Here is a 20,501-nt window from a genome sequence, read left to right on the forward strand (position 1 = left end):
AGCAGTCGCCACCAAGGTATCCGACAGCTACTTTGCGCCAATCATCTGTTCTTTCTGCTCGTCCTCGTGTTAAAAACCGCAAGTAATGGCTGTTTCTATCGTTAATTAAGATCTATTTTTACCTCAGACAATACGTTTGCCTATTTTGTTTAATTAATTAATTTAATATCGACAAAAAATTTGTTTGAAGGGAAAAAAGTGACCAGAGTTAACTTCACGTGTATCAAATATTTCAGATAAACTACGAGAATTTGTCACTGAACTCGGTACTCAAAGTCTTATTTGGGAACATGTGTCTGCTGGCCCATTTCCATGCAACAAGGAATACAATACTTATTCATATTTTAGTTCGTGTTTACGATATATTCTAACACACAACTATTTTCTTATGGTGACAACGATTTGCGTTTCATAAACTGTGTCTAAGGAGCAAATTCGGAAAATTATCTCCTCAGCTGTTCAGCAATTGTGCCTCATCCATACATTGTCCGCCCAAGACTTACCATCCACAGGATACCTCTAAATAAGATTACATCATTGAATTGTTTATCGGGACACGCGACAGTGACAAATTTGTAAAACGCAATAAAATCTATTAACACCATACCAACAGCAGTTTTGTTCGTATTGCTTTACTATGCTGACATTTTCGACCTTCCGATCACCTCATCTTCTGACCTGTTGCATGAAAGATACCTAGTGCTAATTGTACATATGTAAGACAGGCAACCAATACCAATACGTACATATCTGAACTCAGTGAGCATGCCTGCTCTTCACACATGAGACAGCAACTCACATGATGTCACATATGTGAACAGCACGGCTGTTGGTATAGCAAGCATTATTACATTTCATGGACCAGCCGTTGTGCCACATTCCAGAACCCACGATGGAGTTACACTGATTTGCAAAACCGTCGGTAACCTTGCGTTTAGTTACTAGCTTTGTGTTATTACCCTGCTACTGTTCACTCTTTCTGTTATTGGGCTGGAAGCCATACTAGTAGGAAGTGCATTCCGACTCTAGGCAAAGTTTGACCTCTTACTTCGGTTTCTCTACATCAGGGTTGGCCAAGATTTCAGCTCACGAACCGTGCTTTGGTGCAAATGCTATAGCACGCAACCTGGCTATGAGGTAGCACTGCTTACCATTTGGTTTCATATTTCACATTTCTAACCGATATATCAAAAACGAAACGAATTTTCAGTATTATTTGATGTACGGACAGATGCAGAAAATTTCAGATTTTCACATCCAGATGGCTATTTAATCGTGAATCATTTAGTTCCAAAATCGGAAAAGAAATATTGTGGCACTTCTGCAACTTTGTTATGGCAACGTGAAAACACTACCTGAGAAACCAATGTAGACACTTTAGACTTTTAATGCTGAAGGTGTAAGTCTTTAAAACGGGAGCTACCTTGCAGATCAAACAGTTACATTCGCACATGCACAGGGGCGATTTCAACTGAAACGGCAAACGGTCCCGAAATTAGCTTGAAGACGGAAGTAAGATTTGCAGTTTCCTCAAGACGTTTAGAAAACTATTCATGTAATTCCTGCAAGGCCACATTGGCTTCTTCGGACCTCGCGTTTTCCTTAACGCCAGTGCGCTTTGGGAACTGTTCTGTCTTTGTCAGAATGGTCCCTTCTACAACGCGATTTTCTTTTTTAACGCATCCCCATCAAGTCAGAAACAACTTACGTTGCAACGTCTTACCACAGGTAATGTGGAGTCCAGTCCACTAAAATGCGAAGTCTGTAATACATTTCGGATGTTTTAATTTTCGCTCCTGCTCTCATTTATCCTTCATAAATTCAACAGTAGTGAGTTTAAATCGAAAAACCTTTCCAGGCATGCCCCTTGACTTAACCAGTGTACTTTGCAGTGAGGTATTAAGTTGCCATACTCTTCGTTCAGTTCCATTGAAAACTGTTGCAAATGACAATGGAAGAACGCGTGCGACTTCAGACATTTTACTGTCCTTACCACCAACTTCTTTATTTGCTCTGTGCTTGCAAATTTAACACAAGGCGCTTCTTCATGCACAGAACAATAAATCCCGTCTGTCGATCGTTATAAGTTTTTGCTGTTTCGTTGTCAACTAAATCTTTAAATTATTTCTGTGTAGTACGTAATGTCATTTCATAGCAAATATGCAGTACACATCGCTTATGTATATTGAGAATTCTCATCCCTCTCTTCTGTCATTCCCATCCATTTTTAAAGAACTGTGACGATAGAACTCTAGGCTGCCTCTTTTCGTCCAAACAACTACTGGACTTGTGAACATCCTTCATACCAAGAACAAGAAGCTAAGGGGAAGCAGTGCTGACTCCATTATTCTGTGCAGTTAGGCACGCCGTGGCCGGCCCTGATCTACAAGCAGAAGCAATTTTCAGTTTAATTTGCTTTTCGCCAAACATGTATCGTCTACTCATACTGGGCGTCGTCAGAGGTATTCATTTTTCTGTTATTTTTAGTGATTGTTGTACAATAAGCGGTAGATGCATACAATACAGGTCCGCAATTGACAGTCATCGCACTTACCCGGTTCACTACACATAATCTTTACTGTTGCACAATGCACAGGACCGTGTTCACAGCGAGCATACATACATGAGAAGAGAAAGGTAGCCCTACTTTCACTCCTGCTATTAACAATGTATCTCCTGAGTTGCATCTGCCTGGTTATGAATACTAGCAACGAAGCTGATGGAACAATCGACGAGGGTTGACATCGGCAGCAGTCAACTGGATCAAGTGTGTATGGAATATGAAACGGTTTATGCAACACAGTCACATGGCAGTTTATCTACCAGTGAGCAGATCGTATTCTGGCGGAAGAAAAATGAAAAAATGGAAAAGATTTACGAAAAAATTCACTAAGCCAGGTGGCAGTCTCACAGCTCAGAAGTGATTCGCACGTTGCTGCTTAGAGTGCAAGAGGGAAAACCAATGGTTCAACACATATTATTTTATAGCCATTCCTAAAATCAGCTGAAAATTATGATTCTAGCATTTGCTACTCTCAGAAGATTAGTTGGAGGAGCGACTGGGATTGTAAACGGTTGGTATAGTGAAAGTCTTTAACTCTACCAATATGGTTCACTAGCAGTTAGCTAAAGCACAGTGCATTAACAAAGTAATTGGAGTAATTGGATCAATAGCACTTTATGATGGGAAAGGTCTGTATGCAGACCCCTACAGAGGGGAATGATTTGGCTTATATCTGACAACATAAACAGAAAAAAAGTCCTTGAACTTTATTCCTAAAAGAGCGCTTACTAACATTGACTTGATTTATTATAGTGAAGCACTGTCAATACCTTATTTTTGTCGAGTGTTTATGGAACATAGTAAAAGGAGATAGGAGTGTGGGTTAGTGAAACTGCACACAATTTGCGAACGCTTTTACTGATCTCTTAGAAGAAACTAACTTTTTACAGTACGTCAGATACTACCGTTATTTACGACAGTCTCGCTTAGTTACTTCTGGTTTACCGTCAATAAAATGAAAAATAGCAATACGTCTCGGTATCGTTGTATTTTAGAGCTCACCACCGTTGACAGCATTTCTCTAATATGGATTTCTACCCTTTGTCGTTGGTTCTTCACATACGCACTGATTGCTGTCACACCTACTACTGTTTTAATTTACTTAGCTTTCAGGCCGTGTACATACAGCCATCTCAACACTGGAAATACTATACGACAGTGTGTGGAGCGATAGTTCATAAGATACAGTCGCTTTAGGTCGTACTTTGGTACGGTGTTATACAGACGTAAGAACGGTTATGCAGCACCATTAGGCGAAGTGCGTACAGTGACGATGGTACGATGTTAATGACAATACAACACCCCCTTCCTGAGCAGAGAAAATCTTTATCCAGGCCGGGAATCGAATCAGCCCCCCCCCCCCCCCTGTTCTTATTATTTTTTTATTTTGTTCACCGAGCGAGGTGGCGCAGTGGCTAGCACACTGGACTCGCATTCGGGAGGACTATGGTTCAATCCCGCTTCCGGCCATCCTGATTTAGGTTTTCCTTGATTTCCCTAAATCTCTCCAGGCAAACGCCGGGATGGGTCCTTTGAAAGGGCACGGCCGACTTCCTTCCCCGTTCTTCCCTAATCCGATGAGACCGATGACCTCGTTGTCTGTTCTCCTTCCCCAAACAACCCAACCCATCATTTTTTTTCTATATTGTTTGTTGAATTTGTTCGGGGTGGACGTCCGATGACACCCGCTCAGGCGGGCCCTTTTGTTAACAATCGGCGCGCTGACCCCGCAGCTACCGAGGTGGACATTGGGGCAATTATCTTCCAGTTAGCCCATCAACTACACACGGAAATTGATCAACAGTCCTTAAATAAAACCGCTGGTGGCCGAGCGGTTCTGGCGCTACAGTCTGGACCCGCGCGACCGCTACGGTCGCAGGTTCGAATCCTACCTCGGGCATGGATGTGTGTGTTGTCCTTAGGTTAGTTAGGTTTAAGTAGTTCTAAGTTCTCGGGGACTTATGACCTCAGCAGTTGAGTCCCATAGTGCTCAGAGCCATTTGAACCATTTTTGAACCTTAAATGAAAGCCACACGCAAGCCGCCCCGTCTGACTTCAGAATGACAAACCACTCGACTACATGAGTTCGGCACGACTCTGGCCGCTCGCTAGGGATCCATTTTCTAATTCATTGCCACCTGATCCATAGTCGCCGACTGGCCACAGCGAAAACACGCCTACCCACGTTTCCTTCGCCTCGACACTTAGACGGATTGAAACTTATTCTTTCTGTTTCTAACATTGAACTTTACCGCTCTTTCTAAAGTCAGCTAACTGTAGACAGCCGGCCGCGGTGGACGAGCGGTTCTAGGCGCTTCAGTCCGGAACCGCGCTGCTGCTACGGTCGCAAGTTCGAATCCTGCCTCGGGCATGGATGTGTGTGACGTCCTTAGGTTAGTTAGGTTAAAGTAGTTCTAAGTTCTAGGGGACTGCCCGTAGCTCGTGGTCGTGCGGTAGCGTTCTCGCTTCCCACGCCCGGGTTCCCGGGTTCGATTCCCGGCGGGGTCAGGGATTTCTCTGCCTCGTGATGGCTGGGTGTTGTGTGATGTCCTTAGGTTAATTAGGTTTAAGTAGTTCTAAGTTCTAGGGGACTGATGACCATAGATGTTAAGTCCCATAGTGCTCAGAGCCATTTCATTTTCTAGGGGACTGATGACCTCAGATGTTAAGTCCCATCGTGCTCAGAGCATTTTTGAACTGTAGACATAAAGCTTCACGCACTATCGCTCTGCCCGCCAAATCTAGCGCCCATTACAGCGTATTTGTACCTACAGCATCACTATGGCTGCCAAAATGTCAGACTAACACAGCACATACATTACTGTTACTAATGACTCTACTGAAAGAGTCCAGTGAAAAAAATATTCAAAATATATGGTATTAAAATTTTTACTGTTCACAGTATTGTATTGAACTTTAATGAGAAAGTAAGTCAATGGTTGAACGGTTCAAGCAAAACGGATACCATCTCAAACAAAACCCTAATTAGTGAATGAATGATCGGAACTGAAGATTCACAGTATTGTCACTTTATTTAAATGAAATAACGTTTTTGATTCTTGATGGTCTCTTGAACTATGACACTCGTAGAACTTCTTCAGATTCATTTCCTATATTGGTTTATTATGGAATCCTGTGGGGTAGTGGGAACTATTAGTCAACTGTAACTGAACTTTGAAAAAATGGTTCAAATGGCTATAAGTACCACAGGACTTAACGTCTGAGGTCATCAGTACCCTAGACTTAGAACTACTTAAACCTAACTAACATAAGGACAGCACACACATCCACGCCCGAGGCAGGATTCGAACTTGCGACCGTAGCAGCAGCGCGGTTCCGGACTGAAGCGCCTACAACCGCTCGGCCACAGCGCCCGGCCAAATGAACTTCTCTCACAAATTACTGACAAGAACATTACTTATTTCTTTAACTGCTTTATGCGCACCCAGAAATTCGCATTTATCGTTACTGCGACACTTGAAAGTTAAAAACGTGCAACTTACGCCTCACAGAGGCACTCGTTGTTCTTTGACCGTATATTACTAAACCCTCGTATAGTCTACGACTGCAGTAGCCTATAAAACAGGACATATTCTACTTAATTTGGTGTGTAACATACCTTTGGAGATCTAATAATTTCAGTTTACTAATGAATTACATATAAATTATGACCTCTTTGTGTAAATTTGGAATAATAAAATTTACAATGGTTTAGTAGTAATGTAACGTTTTCTCCCACTTTAGAGTTATAAGATTACGTAATAGCACACCAGTTCATCACGAAAGTAATACTCATTATGTCTACTTATTTTAAGGTATCTGGTTAGTTGTCATTTGCTTCACAATCCGGTCTTTTATTGCACATATACAAATAAATAAATCTCACCCCATTTTCTCCCTTTTCACACATGTACAGAGAGTGAAGTATAACTCACTGAAACACTTTCAGAGCTTTTCAGAGATACCTTCCGAATATTTCGATATAAGGGACCCACGACATCCGGCGGAACGTTTCATGGCTGTTGCATTTCGTTTAGTTTCTCGCCGCAGTTAGCTTTCTATTTGTATTGTAGTGAAAGCAGTGCACAACAGCGCAGATGTCGGTGGTATGTGCTGAGCGTGCTGTTTCCTTTCGCTCACTGCACCTTCTGCTGACTACACCAGTAGCTACTTTATGTCTTCAAGCTTGCTTTCAGTACCGCTCAGGTCTGTGTCTGTTTTAATTTCTTTACAGTAATGGTAGTTGTACGTTAACACTGGTACACACTTGCTTAGGTTTACTGATGAAGAGCTGACCAAAGTGTATTTCGTGTAAGGGTTCACGGAATTCATTGGAAAAGCAGCAGCACGATACTTCCCTTAGCTGTTACCGCAGTGGCGGTAACTAAATCACAAGTCTCTGTTTTGTCTGGGAGTTGTTGCGTTATTTGTATTGTGTAATGCGTGGTGCACGTTTTGGTTATGTCTAATACATGCTTCTTCACTGTTGTATAGTCATTTTCACAGAAATAAGGGAGATTGTGGTAACGAAACGAATAAATCAAAATGACGTTAATACTCCTAATGAGCATACGGAGGCCGTGGGTCCCTTACACGACATTACTCAATATGTGTCTCTGAACAACGTTTGAAGATTTGTAAGTGGATTTCTGATTCACCGTATAATTCAGCACCGCCTAAAGTTCCATCGGTGATTTTGTCCTGCCCATATGTCATCCACGCAATTCTCTGTCCCCGACGTCATCCCACTGGCTCTCTACCCTTTCTCAACCTCGCTTGCCTCAATTTTCTTTAAACTTTTCTTTTGGTTTCAAAGACAGCAATACATTACAATTCAAATTTTAATAATCTAAGACAAATTACTAATTTTCCTGCAATATTTCAGACATGTAGATTAAAAAATTTTATGATCACATAAATTTTAAACTACCGTGTTTTGACGGGGAATCCCTCAGCCATTCAGGTTCGTCCATGTCCTCTAGCTTGTAGCAGGTGTTTCCATAACCATTTACGGGTGTGAAAACATAATCGAAATTTTGAGTATCACAGGATTTCATTACATTGCCCTTGTCGTCAATTACATTTCCACGAGTGATAGAAACATTAAAATAAGATGAATCTGGTAGAGCATAAAAAGGGGAATAACGTTCTGCTTTACTTAGACATCATTTACAGCGTCTTCTAGAAACAGTGATGTATTTCAAAAACTGTAGAATAAAATGTAACTACAATACATTTCAAATATCTAAAAGTCAGAGATGTTATCTTTGTTTAATGTTACTGAATATTTAGCATTTACAGACAGTGTCACAACACTTCTAGATGAATATGGTATAAGTTTCAATCTATCGGCTAAACTGATCAAATTGCTGTCCTTGAGCCCAAGCAAAATTTGTTTCACCATGTTTACGAAATCGTCTTACTCAACATATTTACCTACAGTTCCACACCGAATATTACGTCGCGAAACAATAACTTCTGCTTTTACGAGTATAACAAGACAGTCGATTAGAAAATTTTGTACAGCAGCCTTCCAGAGATATACTGCGTTAAACAGCATCGAGAATGATAACAAAGACGTTTCGGACAAAAGTAAAAAGAAATTAACGAAAAATTGTAGCTCATCTTTCACGCTCTCAAACGTTAAGAGTCCTGGAATAATGTATAAGATGATTTTAATATGAATAATAATATAGGTTCACTTTTAAGTTTTCAGAGAAATGTAGCATCCAGTAACTATTCAGAACATTAAAGTTCTGTGCTTTGAGTGTAACACTTCTGGAGGTTCGTTTTGCAGTTTTCCTCCAACACACATATTACATCTTTTCTGGCCGGCAGTAGATCCTGGATATAAGATTGTGGTTTCACCAAATTCATCCATTTACACGTCGGTTGTGGAAAGATACGTCTCAGAATTACTGAAATTAATCAGTGACCAATCTTGTGATGTTCGTTGGTGAAGAAATGTTCGATCGTACTTCAGGGAAAGTAGTGGGTCAACGTGTGTATAGGCAACATGCTAGTATAGGTATGTCAGAAAGGGAAAAGAAAACGAAGAAAACCAAGATCAAGAAGAAGGAAAGTAAAATGAAAAAGGTCCTAACACATCTCATTTGACACAACTATCATCAATAGGATACACAGTAATAGAAATAGGGACATAATTCTTTATGAGTTCTCTAGCGATATATAGGGCATATGTAGCATGTTGACAGAGAAAAAAATTCTCGTTGGCGACTCGATTACTCACCTCGAATATAAAAAATGTAACCAATGTGGACAACTAAGTGTCATTCACAATAGCTCCATATCATATGAGTGCGTGGTTTTTTTTTTTGGACATGTCTGAAAGAACAGACACCACACGGAATCTGCGGCTGTGATATGTATCATGTAAAGTGAAGGTAGAGGAAAGGAAAGGAACTACTACTGAATTCTAGTCACCGTCCGCACTTAAATACTCACCTATTTTAACAATGTGAATAACAGCATTTTGTAATCATACAGTCTTCAATCCCTTCATTTCAACGAAACGTATTGGTCCCCTACCACTGACGCACGCTAGCTGCACAACCTCAACAATGTCCTCATTTAATGTGGGACGAAACGTAGTCTACAGACCAGAATCACGTTAGTCAGCTCCAATTTTAATAATTTGTTAACATAACTGACTGACAGGTTGAAGAAAGGAACGTGGTTGTTTCATTATGGACGTTTTTCATTTATATGAACTACACAGAACAAGTTTTGGTGCAACCATATGACTACTACAGTTTTTATTTTTTGATCGAAAACCTCTTTCTCAATCCATATTTAATCACGGGAAAACATTATGTATATCTGTCTATGTAGTGCAAGTAGCAATTAATTGAATTTCTCAGTACAGTTCAATGAGATGTGTCTGCCATCGTGAAGAGGACACTGCGATTTAACGAAGGACATTAAAGTGGTTTCACATTGGTTGTTGTTTACACGTATTTACTTAATTTCGCATGATTGACCAATTTAGGACTTAATGGCTATAGCTTCCAACGTGACGTATTATATAAGACTATTTAGCAGTGGACCACGGACAGCTCCAAAAGTAAGCACGTATAGGTGCAAGCACCAGATTTAAAATACAATTTCAGATTCTAGCTACGAAACTGAACACATCCAGTGCCTAAGAACGCGACAGTCATTTCAACGATGACCAATACTACACTGAACAGATATTCTGTTTTGAATATAAGACTCTTACACATACTTGCTCGCTTTTGCAATTACCCATGTGGGACGCTAAAGAGACGAATATCTGACATTTTTGAATCTAGAACACTTTACAAAGGCCTGTAAGGCTAAAATTGACCAATTGTAGATAACCAAATGAAGAAAATACGTGTAGGCAACAGATTATGTGGAACCATTACAATGTCCTTCAATAAGTATATGGCCGTGATACCCCGCATGAAGACAGTGATTAATATCTCTTAAGCAGGTTGGTTCTGCAGTTTGCAGCACAGATTGCACTATTATCAGATCTCACCGTCTCCCACTTCTGTCTGACCTCTGCGTCATGGTTTGCCACACGCAGGCAGTGATTACTAGCCTGACTTCACCCACCAGGCAGGGTGCGGTGTGGCACAAAATGTTTGTAATAAAAATGCTGTGATACCTTACAAATAACGTTGCTAACACCTTTACTTAATGCTGTCTGTCATAAAACTCCGTAAATATAAAAAAAATCCTTTTTGGTCGCTGTGCGAGACTAAGTTATTTATTGTGTTAGTCCTACGTACAAGGCTACAAAGAGATAGGGTTCCACGGTCTGCCTAAAAAAATTCACGTTCGATAGGATCTTGACTACGAATTAGTTCTCAGATACCTACAGCCGACATGGGTAGGATGGCAGGGTAGTATATATTTAACTTGATAGGCTTAACTCCTGTGGGGTTTAAAGGCTCACAGTTAATTCAGCTGTCAATCATGCTGTCAATCATTCTCTCAGGTCTTCCATCTTGGATCGCCACCCCGGTTTGCCCGTCATGGCAGGTGGGCTAGTTGTGCCATTTTAAATTGTGCGTCCTTGCAAGATGGGGAAAGTGGCTTCACATCAACAAGTTACGGAGTATTGTGGCTATTAATTAATTCAGACAGGTCTGCAGTCAGCACAGTCTATGGAAAATATGGCAACAATGTATAATGTGTCAGAAGCGGCCGGCCGGTGTGGCCGAGCGGTTCCCTGCGCTGCAGTCTGGAACCGCGCGACCACTACGGTCGCAGGTTCGAATCCTGCCTCGGGCGTGGATGTGTGTGATGTCCTTAGGTTAGTTAGGTTTAAGTAGTTCTAAGTTCAAGAGATTGATGACCTCAGATGTAAAGTCCCATAGTGCTTAGAGCCATTTGAACCTTTTTTTTTTTTGAACTTACCAAGTATCAAGACACATCTCAAGCTAGCATCTGCAGGGGTACCGCCAACAGTTACTTCTAGAAGAGTCTGGTTGATAAGCCTTTTGTCATTATTCTCCATTATAACCGTTTAAGTCCCAACAATATGGGAAAATGTAATTATAAAAATTTTCAGGTAATTAACATTTATTATCAGTGCAAGCAACGAACACAAGAGGAAATTGGCAAAAAGTAAACTATCAATTGTTTCAAGGAGGTGGTTGCACTTGGGAATATAAATGTAAAATTTTCCACGAAATTAACCTTTATTACCATAGTAAGCAACATACATAAGATGAAATTGGAAAGAGGAGTTGTTTTAAGGAGGTGGTTTTACTTTGGAACTACTGGAATTACAGTTTTCAAACTAAAATTAACTCCACCCGAACAGGCCTTGGAAGGCCCAACGGTACCGACCTATACAGTTTTCAACCACCGATTAATACATGTGATATACTTGAGAGCCGCGCGGAGTTGCCGCGCGGTCTCAGGTATCTTGTCACTGTCCGTGTGGCTCCCTTCGTCGGAGGTTCGAGTGCTCCCTCGGGCATGGGTGTGTGTGTTGTCTTTAGCGTAAGTTAGTTTAAGTCAGATTAAGTAGTGAGTAAGCTTAGGGACTGATGACCTCAGCAGTTTGGTCCCATAAGACCTTAACACAAAATTCCAAATTTCCAAAATATATTTGAGTGTAAATTTGCATTTTCCTAAACAAAATCCCACAGCTCGAAATTTTCATGAACCCACAACACCTGACACAAAATGATGGACCTAAAGAACAAGTAAAAATGGGCCTGTTTAATAAATTTTATACCACTTGTGCCTTTGTCCCAGTGATTTCATCTCGATAATACTCAAATTTACGTTACAATAACTTACATAAACTTACTTTCAGAGTCAATCATCTCTTCAATACTTCCAGTATATAACAGAAATCCATGTCAGAATCTCCTAAAATGGCGTGGCACAATCTCCGTACCATCTATTGCTTGGGACGTTATCAAAGACCCCTATAATGCATACATACCTAGAAGTATCTTGATGTACCACTAGAAGTCTCTGTCTTGCAGTAATATCGTTGGTTTCATGCGAAAAGTAATGGTACATAAAAAAAAATATGAAATGGTTGTCTCCGGCAGAAACCACAGGGGCTCCAGGGGTTAAGTGTGAAGCAAAGACAGAGAACATAGAGTGGGTTGATGAAACTTTTACTACCCGAATATACTGAAATTAGATGGGAAGATGCATATTTAATTCCATTAATAAATACACATTTTTTTAACTGAAATTTTTGTACACCATGGAAAACAGGTGAAACTTGTTATAGAACAACTAATTACAATAATTTATGTTACTATCTGGCAGACTTTAATGTTTAAATGATGTATTCTACATGTCCAGTCTTGCCATGTATGTTACGTACGTAGATAATGCAGTATATTTATAGTTAAATATGTTACATATTTTACAATAGTGGAAATGTAGGTAACAGAGTTTTAAACTTAACATTCTGTTACATGACGACTTATATTATTGAAACTAAATTTGGCAGAATACTGTTTCTGGCAGCTTTTTAGCGGTGTATGTAAAATGTCTATTATGATAACTGTGGAGCAAAACGTAGAGAAGAGTTGTGAGCAATCGTTTCATTAGTTTCGGATCACCGTATACGAACCCTCGCTGCGACAATGCAGCAGTACAGACTCTCACAACATGAATTACGCGGGTGTACGTCACATATTCGTCAAGTCTGCTACGCAGTTTTTAACTGTGGAACATGAGTCTGCTCTTACCCAAAGTGAGTTCGGTGCGATGCAATCCAAAGTTGTACTAATCACCATAACACAACTACAGTACGCTTCAAATCCTACTCACCTGACGTCTCCTTTCTGTAGGGACACTTCTTCAAACACCAGACGTATACGTTCATTGTCCCTGTAACGAAATAAGACGGGAGTTATGATTCTAAAATGTTAAATCTTCATACTTCAGTAATAGTTTTACTTGATCACCTCATATCGCTAACTTTGCAAAAATCAGCAATTTTGTACTCTTAAATATTCGACTTTCTGATTTATTGTTGTTAAAAACTAGCTCCTCAGGAAAAAAATCAGCCTCCATCACATTAGTTTTATTTGTGAGGTGGAGATTGGTCATTTCAACATAAAACTGAAGATATATTACGTGTGACATCTAAATATATCATTTCATTAAAATCTGAGCGCACCGCAGCTGAATAAAGCTTTGATTTACAACTAGTCACAGGTTTCGCTTAAGAAAAGATTATTTTGGTAGATTTTTCATGTTTAATTAATACTTTAAACAGAGAATGATTATTTATCTAGTCACCATTACCAAACAAGTGAAAGAGATAGGCTTCTTGGATCAATGAAAACATTTCAGCAGGTAACATTAAATTAAAAAAAAAAAAAATAAGCTGCAATTCCAAAATTCCTAAATTGAAGAAAATTGGGTTTGCATACGGTAGCTGTTTAATATTCTCGTCTAGTTTCTTTGAATTACGATGATTTAAGATCAATAAGAATACGTTTTTCCTAAATTTCAACGTACATTTACAAAGCATGTAACCTGTAAAGCGTGCCAAACAAAAGCAGATACAATTGTGAGCAATGTAATTAATATGGGAGAATGTTGTATATGGAGGATAGTGTACCTAGGAACACATGATGACTCGTGGTTGATGTTTCAATCTAGTGACTGATTTTTGAGTCACATAACTGATTGCGGACTAGAAACAGTAATAAGCAGTTTCCGGCGTTTTCTACTGTTTCTGTTGCTGTGGGACGTCATGAGATGTTTTGTAAATATCACGAGTTCTAGGTATTTAGGTGATGAGTAATATGTTACAGGTATTTGGAGAATATTGTTGATTCTTCAGTTTAGTAGGTGAGCAAAAATCTGTATATTTTTAAAAGTAGTCACATGACGTGTGGACCGTTACGTCATACTTCATCGCTCGTCGGTCGTGTATCATCTTGTACAGTGAAACAGAAGAATGTCTTCTACCGTGGAACACGTAACGTTTGTAAATGAACTGACAAGTAAAACTGTCCAAAGCATGCACTTCTATGATGATCGGCTGTGAACTGACGTAGTGTAGAGCAAATCATGAGATACGTATTATTTTTACTAAAAAACTGCAAATAAAAGTTTTATAGTTTTTAATCATCGTCAGAACTGCGTGTCCAGATTTGTCGAAAAAATATTTTTTCTAAATCTGCTCCTCCTACTATTCTGTTTTACATTTCGACATTTGACAAGTAGTAAATCGTATAACATCTTTACTACCAAATTAAGTCATATGAAAAGGGCTTCCTAAGACGCATGGTTAGAAATAAGCTAGAATTTCTCCACACCGATGTATGCGAGCCCGAGATATGCCCGCTTCAGTACCAATTGTCATATTGGGTTCTTTAGTATTTCCCAGATGTACATATGGTATAGTGTTTGTGCTCCCTTTTTACATCTGCCGTATTTTTTTTCAAGTTGTGACATCTTCATATTTAATTATTTTACATTTGAAATTATTTATACATTATTGTTGTAACATTATTGAAAATCTGCATAGTAATGAGGATGTGCAGAGCTGTTCAGGTCAAAAAAATGCCGAATGTGTTTTGATTTTGCGCATCTAAGGCAGAGGATCTCGAAAAAATAACTTTTTCACGAATGTGTATGCACCGTTGTATCGTACGTTAATAACGACAGAACTTTTATTTGATGATTTTTTTGTCTGTTATATTTTCTTACGGTTTTCATTCAGGAATATTAAACTCAATTTTTTCAAGGGGGTGTTTCACTCCCTTAACGGCCGTGTGGGCACATACAGAACATATGTCTCTTATTTTACTCTACCCTACAACATATTAAAGGCCTATCAAAAGCGAAGTGCACCCCTATTGCAGGTTTACTTGTAAGTTTCTTTAATGTCTTAACAGTTTTCTCTGTCTTGAAAATCGATATCTCCCTTAGTTTGCAATAGCTTCTGTTTCCAAATGTTTTCAACTTGTAACTGGTTTTTTACAATACTTCTTCTTAATTTGATTATACTTACTAATTATTGGTGTGTAGTAGAGTAACGAACACAGCTTATTAAATACAGTGCTGACAAGATTTCTTTCGATTAATACATCTTTAAATTTGAATAGAACATTTTTTCCTTGTTACATGACCATGTAGTACCCTGAGAATTTTTTGTAATTTCAGAAAAGACTGCAGTACACATAAATTTAACACCACCATTTTAAAACAGGATAAGAAAATGTAGTAAAGCACTATTAGAGTGCTGGCTAGAGGCGTAAGTCTCAAAATTTTTGCCAGTTACAGCACCCTGCTGTATAAATTATCTTAGGCTTTGGTGGCAACTGCTTGTTATGTCACCTGTTTACCTACTTCTCACAATGTTCGGGTGACGGTCGTTTATGGTTTTGCTGGAGTTTAGTCAGAATTAGTGGGTTGCAGTGATCCTGTTCACCCACCTTACCTTTCGTAGAAGGTTACTTAGAGTCAGAAGATATATAATCTGTTGTAAACATGCAATTATGCCTTGTATGTTATTTGACATGTCTGCGTTGTACATAAGGAATCACAATGCGATGTAAAAGCATTTGGCTAATGGATGACACAAGTAAAGAAATGTAACGTATTACGTACACAAAAGTGGAAGAAATTCCCTACTGTACAACCACATTACTGCCGACCAATTGCTGGAAACATTAACCATTAGTAGCGACTATAAGCGGAATGACCACATAAACGAATAGTAGAAACAGTGGATGACAGACTGTGATTCATCGGAAGTCTCATGACGAAATATAACTCATCCACTAAATAAGTGGCTTTACAAAATACTTCTTCGGCTGAATCTTTAGTATTATTTGCCAGTCTGGGACCATTGCCAGGTGGATTTAATAGAAGAGACAGAGAAGATTCAACGGAGAACGGCGTGTTTGTTCATGGGCTCGTTTAGAGCATGACTAAGAGGTTTAGTATTGAAACCCCGAGAGATTAAATTTCAGAAAGAGTCGGAGAACATATTACTTCCTCCAACATACGTCTCTCGAAGTGACCAAAAAGAGATAATTCGAGACATTACAGCTAATACGGAGGCGTAGCACTCCGTCTTCAGGCCACGAGTGGCCTACCGGGACCATCCGACCGACGTGTGATCCTCAGAGGAGGATGCGGATAGGAGGGGGGTGGGGTCAGCACACCACTCTCCCGGCCGTTATGATGGTATTCTTGACCGAAGCCGCTACTAATCGGTCGAGTAGCTCCTCAAGTGGCATCACGAGGCTGAGTGCACCCCGAAAATGGCAACAGCGCGTGGCGGCCTGGATGGTCACCCATCCAAGTGCCGACCACGCCCGACAGCGCTTAACTTCGGTGATCTCACGGGAAAATTATTCTTCCGACGCACTATTAGGCAATGGAACAGTGAAGGAGGCATTAGTTAGTAGCACCAGAATCACCAGAAGCACCCTTCACCACACTCCGTCAGGTAGCTTGTTGAGAATCGAAGTAGATATAACATGTATGTCAGTCAAAGATACATACAGGCTGCAGTGGCTGAACAAAAGATGCAAAAAAACAAAAACACTACACATTACCTAATACGGTGCAGGAAAAACGTTGGCATTAAAACAGCTTCCAAACGTCTCGAAATAGATAAATACATGTACTATATCGTTTTCAAGGGAATTTCATATCACTCTTCCTGCAAAACAGTAGCAAGGCCAGGTAACGGTGATGGAGGTGGATAGCGATTACGCACCTTTCTCCCCAAAGCAGACCACAAAAGGATCAATAATATTGAGATCTGGTGACTGGTGGCCAAGGGAGATGCGAAAATTCATCCTTGTGCCCATAAAATAGACCTGGAATTTTCGAGCTGTGTGAAAGGGGCCGTTTTGTCTTGGAACACAGCACAAGCATTGCACTATGGGATGGATCTGATCAGCAAAAACGATCAAATAATCCTTGGAAAAAATGCGGCCTTGCAGAGGAACCATTTGGTCCATGGACTACCACGAAATGGCTGCACATATCATTACCAAATCCCTCCACCATTTCAGTATTTGGACCCAAACTGAGCCAGAAATTGAAAACAGTGTAAAATCAGACTCAGACGACCAAATGAGTTTTTCTCCATTGTCCGATAGTCCAGATATTATGACTAAACTATCATGTTTTCCTACTACGACCACCTGCGTCACTGACAAGTGGTTTTGGAATTCCAGCTCGCCGTGCAATTTCGTACTTAAGGAGTTTGCTTGGTGTTGTTTTGGTGCTGACGAGCTTCGGGAGTCCGACAGTCTATTCTGCAGTGACTTTCGCCGCTGTTGCCCTCTTATATTTCATCACCATCTTCCTCACTGACCGTCTGTCACGATCATTGAACACATGCTCCGTCAAATACAGCAGAGCAACCTGCACGCTTGGCTAGCATCTGCGTCGATGTTCAGCCTCGCATTTCCCAGTGTCTTTCCATATTCTCGTCCAGTCCTTGCATATGTTTATACGTTGTTGTGAGCATGTAAAAGATTGGAGTAAACTCAGCTCTTGCCATAAGGGTCTTAAAATATTGTACATGAACTTCAAGTATCACATACCAGAGAAATAATTCTCGTCTATAGTATGAGAGGTGCCAACGCAGGTTATTAATATTGGATTTTTTACACTCACTACATTTTCGATGATTAATAAACTGATAAAGTTAAATCGCCTTGCCATGGATAATGTGATCGAGAAGAGAAGGGGCTTCTAGGCGAGTTGTTTCAAAACTCCGGTTCCATGTTAACAGCCTCTTTGTGACGTGGGATTTCACCAAAACGTCCACCTAGTCGCGGCACGCCAAAACATAATGCTCATGATAATAATATTTACATAAAAATGGAAATATTGGTGTAACCAGCCCTGGGGAAGACTATTTCGAGCAGGAGCTTAGAAGTTAAAGCAAACTGTAGTTCAAATCGTTTGTTGGCTTAGAGAAAACTTAAGATAATGTTGACTACATTATCATACTGTGAGATTCTAAAGGTAGCAACTTGCAAGAATTTATCTAAAACCTGAATACAGACTAGATGGTGGTAGCTGTTGGCTGCAAGAGGACAAGGTCATTAAAGTGGAGCAGTCAAATAAGAAGTAAGATAAGGTTGTGGCCTATCCCCATGTTATTCAATCTCTACACTGAACAGGGAATAAACGACAGCAAAGAGAAATACTTAATGGCAAATGAATGAAACCTTCAAGGATTGCCGATGCCAATGTAATTCGGTCAGGGATTGGAAGATTAGTTCAATGGAATTGATAGTGAACTGAAAAGTAGTTCCAAGACGATCATCAATGAAGAAAAAAGGTTTACTCGATTGTAGTCGTATTCAATCAGGACACTTCAGGGAATTAGATGGGAAAGTGTGTCTAAAAGTGGTGGTTTAATAGCGAGATTCAGAATGATGTTAAGAAGTAATGCGTTTCTTGGAAAAAGATATTTGCTAACATGGAATAAAATTTTAAATCTTGGGAACTCGTTTTCTGAAAGTGTAGGCGGCCCAAAACAAAACTGTCAATGCAAATGCACTGCTCTGCAAAGCTTAATGACGTGGTAGCTGAAGTATTAACTGCCCACTGGAAAAGAATAAAAGTGCAGGAGTATGTTGCAAGTTGTCTCCCAGTCGTACATAGCCAGTTGAATGTCACATGACGCGAGTCAGCGTGACAAAGGGGGATGGTATCGCAACATGAGGAATTGAAGGACCGAGAGAATGCAGTATGTGGGAATCGGCAAGCAGTTATGTTACTCTGTGGTGCTGGTCTTCATTACAACGTGGCCCGTAGTCTACATTTGTATGGCTTCACACAGGAAACAATCATCGGGAAACTGCAAGAAGGACGAAGTGCGACGTTTTTAGCCCAGGCATTTGGTACTGCTTGCAGCATTGTTTCACGTGCGTTCCGAGCCACATGCACTGCCGCCTGAAGGGGAAGAGGTGATCGACCACGCCCAACTACAGCAACAGATGACTAACCACTACATTTAGCAACAGGAAACAAGGGACCTACTTCAAACAGCGCGTGGAATTGCTACCGCGTTTAACAGGAATGCAAGGTACGCAATCTCACGCTTCACTGTGGCACGGCGACTGCAGTGAGCGTGGTCTCTTTGCCCGACGACTTGTATGTTGATACCTGCACACCGGATGGTGTCAAGGCATGTGGACGGAACCAACGAGGAATGGGGTCACGCACTCTTCTCGAGTGAGAGCACATTTAATCTGAATAGTGAGTCTGAAGGTACCCTCATAAAGCGGCAGGTGAGAATACTTAACGCACCCAGACACATTGTCGAACATGATGGTTTTGGTGGTGCAGCTGTTACGGTTTAAGAAGACATAGTGTTGCAAAAGAGTACTGACCTACGAATTACTGAACGCGGTACACACACTATCATTGTACTACTTGCACACGTGCGACTTTTCAAGGGTGCTTTCGGCCCTAATTTCATTTTAAACGGTGATAATGCGCGGCTGAATCGGACAGTGCAAATGCAGGACCTTTTGAAAGGTGAGTATATTCAGAGATGAGTCTTGTCTACCCGGTACCCCGACTTACATCCCATCGAACGAACACGTGTGGGATGCAGTGGAGACGCGCACTGCAGTACGTCATACACCAACGACCATCCACCAGTTGTAAACCACGCTGGTGGAAGAATGCAACGTCCTACCACAAGGACTCCTGATCAGTCTTGTAACCAGTATGGGAGCACTGCTCCGAGATGATCACACACATCATTAAGAGCCATGTCCTGCATTTTGTAATGTCCAGGGCCCGTCATACATCGCGTTGAGTTCAGGGTATTGTATTGTATGTTAACCGGGGACCTAGACACGACGGAGAGACTCCGTCCCTGCCGCAGCCGCAGTGGTCCACAACCCCGCGACGACTACCGCAGTCCACCCCTCCGCCGCTCCACAACGAACCCAGGGTTATTGTGCGGTTCGGCCCCCGGTGGACCCCCCCAGGGAACGTCTCACACCAGACGAGTGTAACCCCTATGTTTGCTTGGTAGGATAACGGTGGTGTACGCGTACGTGGAGAACTTGTTTACGCAGCAGTCGCCGAATAGTGAAGCTGAGGCGGAATAAGGGGAACCAGCACGCATTCCCCGAGGCAGATGGAAAACCGCCTAAAAACCATCCACAGACTGGCCGGCTCACCGGACCGCGGTACAAGTCCGCCGGGCGGATTCCTCCTGGGGACCAGGTGCTCCTTCCCACTTCGGAATGCCATGCGTTGGAACGCTCGGCTAACCGGGATGGCGAGTTCAGGGTAATTATAGTGTTTGAATAAAAGTGTAATTTCTATTCGTGGTACTACGCATTTTTGTTACATTGTGTACTGTACTGTACTGCATTATACTGTACCAGTTCCTTCTGTGTGTGGTCCAGGTTTTATACAGCTGTGTTACTTGGTAGCGACACATCATTCGAAA

The 20,501-nt window shown here is 40.9% G+C and overlaps 1 protein-coding gene across 1 annotated transcript in view; it reads right to left on the bottom strand.

The window, feature by feature from the left end:
• Positions 1–20,501, bottom strand: part of LOC126234651 (suppressor of lurcher protein 1-like) — a 652,665-nt gene that overhangs the window by 142,136 nt on the left and 490,028 nt on the right. Inside the window, exon 7 of the mRNA XM_049943382.1 lies at positions 12,863–12,922. Coding sequence (XP_049799339.1) covers positions 12,863–12,922 — 60 coding nt within the window. The remainder of the gene's footprint in view (positions 1–12,862; positions 12,923–20,501) is intronic.

Source organism: Schistocerca nitens, chromosome 2, assembly GCF_023898315.1.
Source record: "Schistocerca nitens isolate TAMUIC-IGC-003100 chromosome 2, iqSchNite1.1, whole genome shotgun sequence".
NCBI lineage: Eukaryota > Metazoa > Arthropoda > Insecta > Orthoptera > Acrididae > Schistocerca > Schistocerca nitens.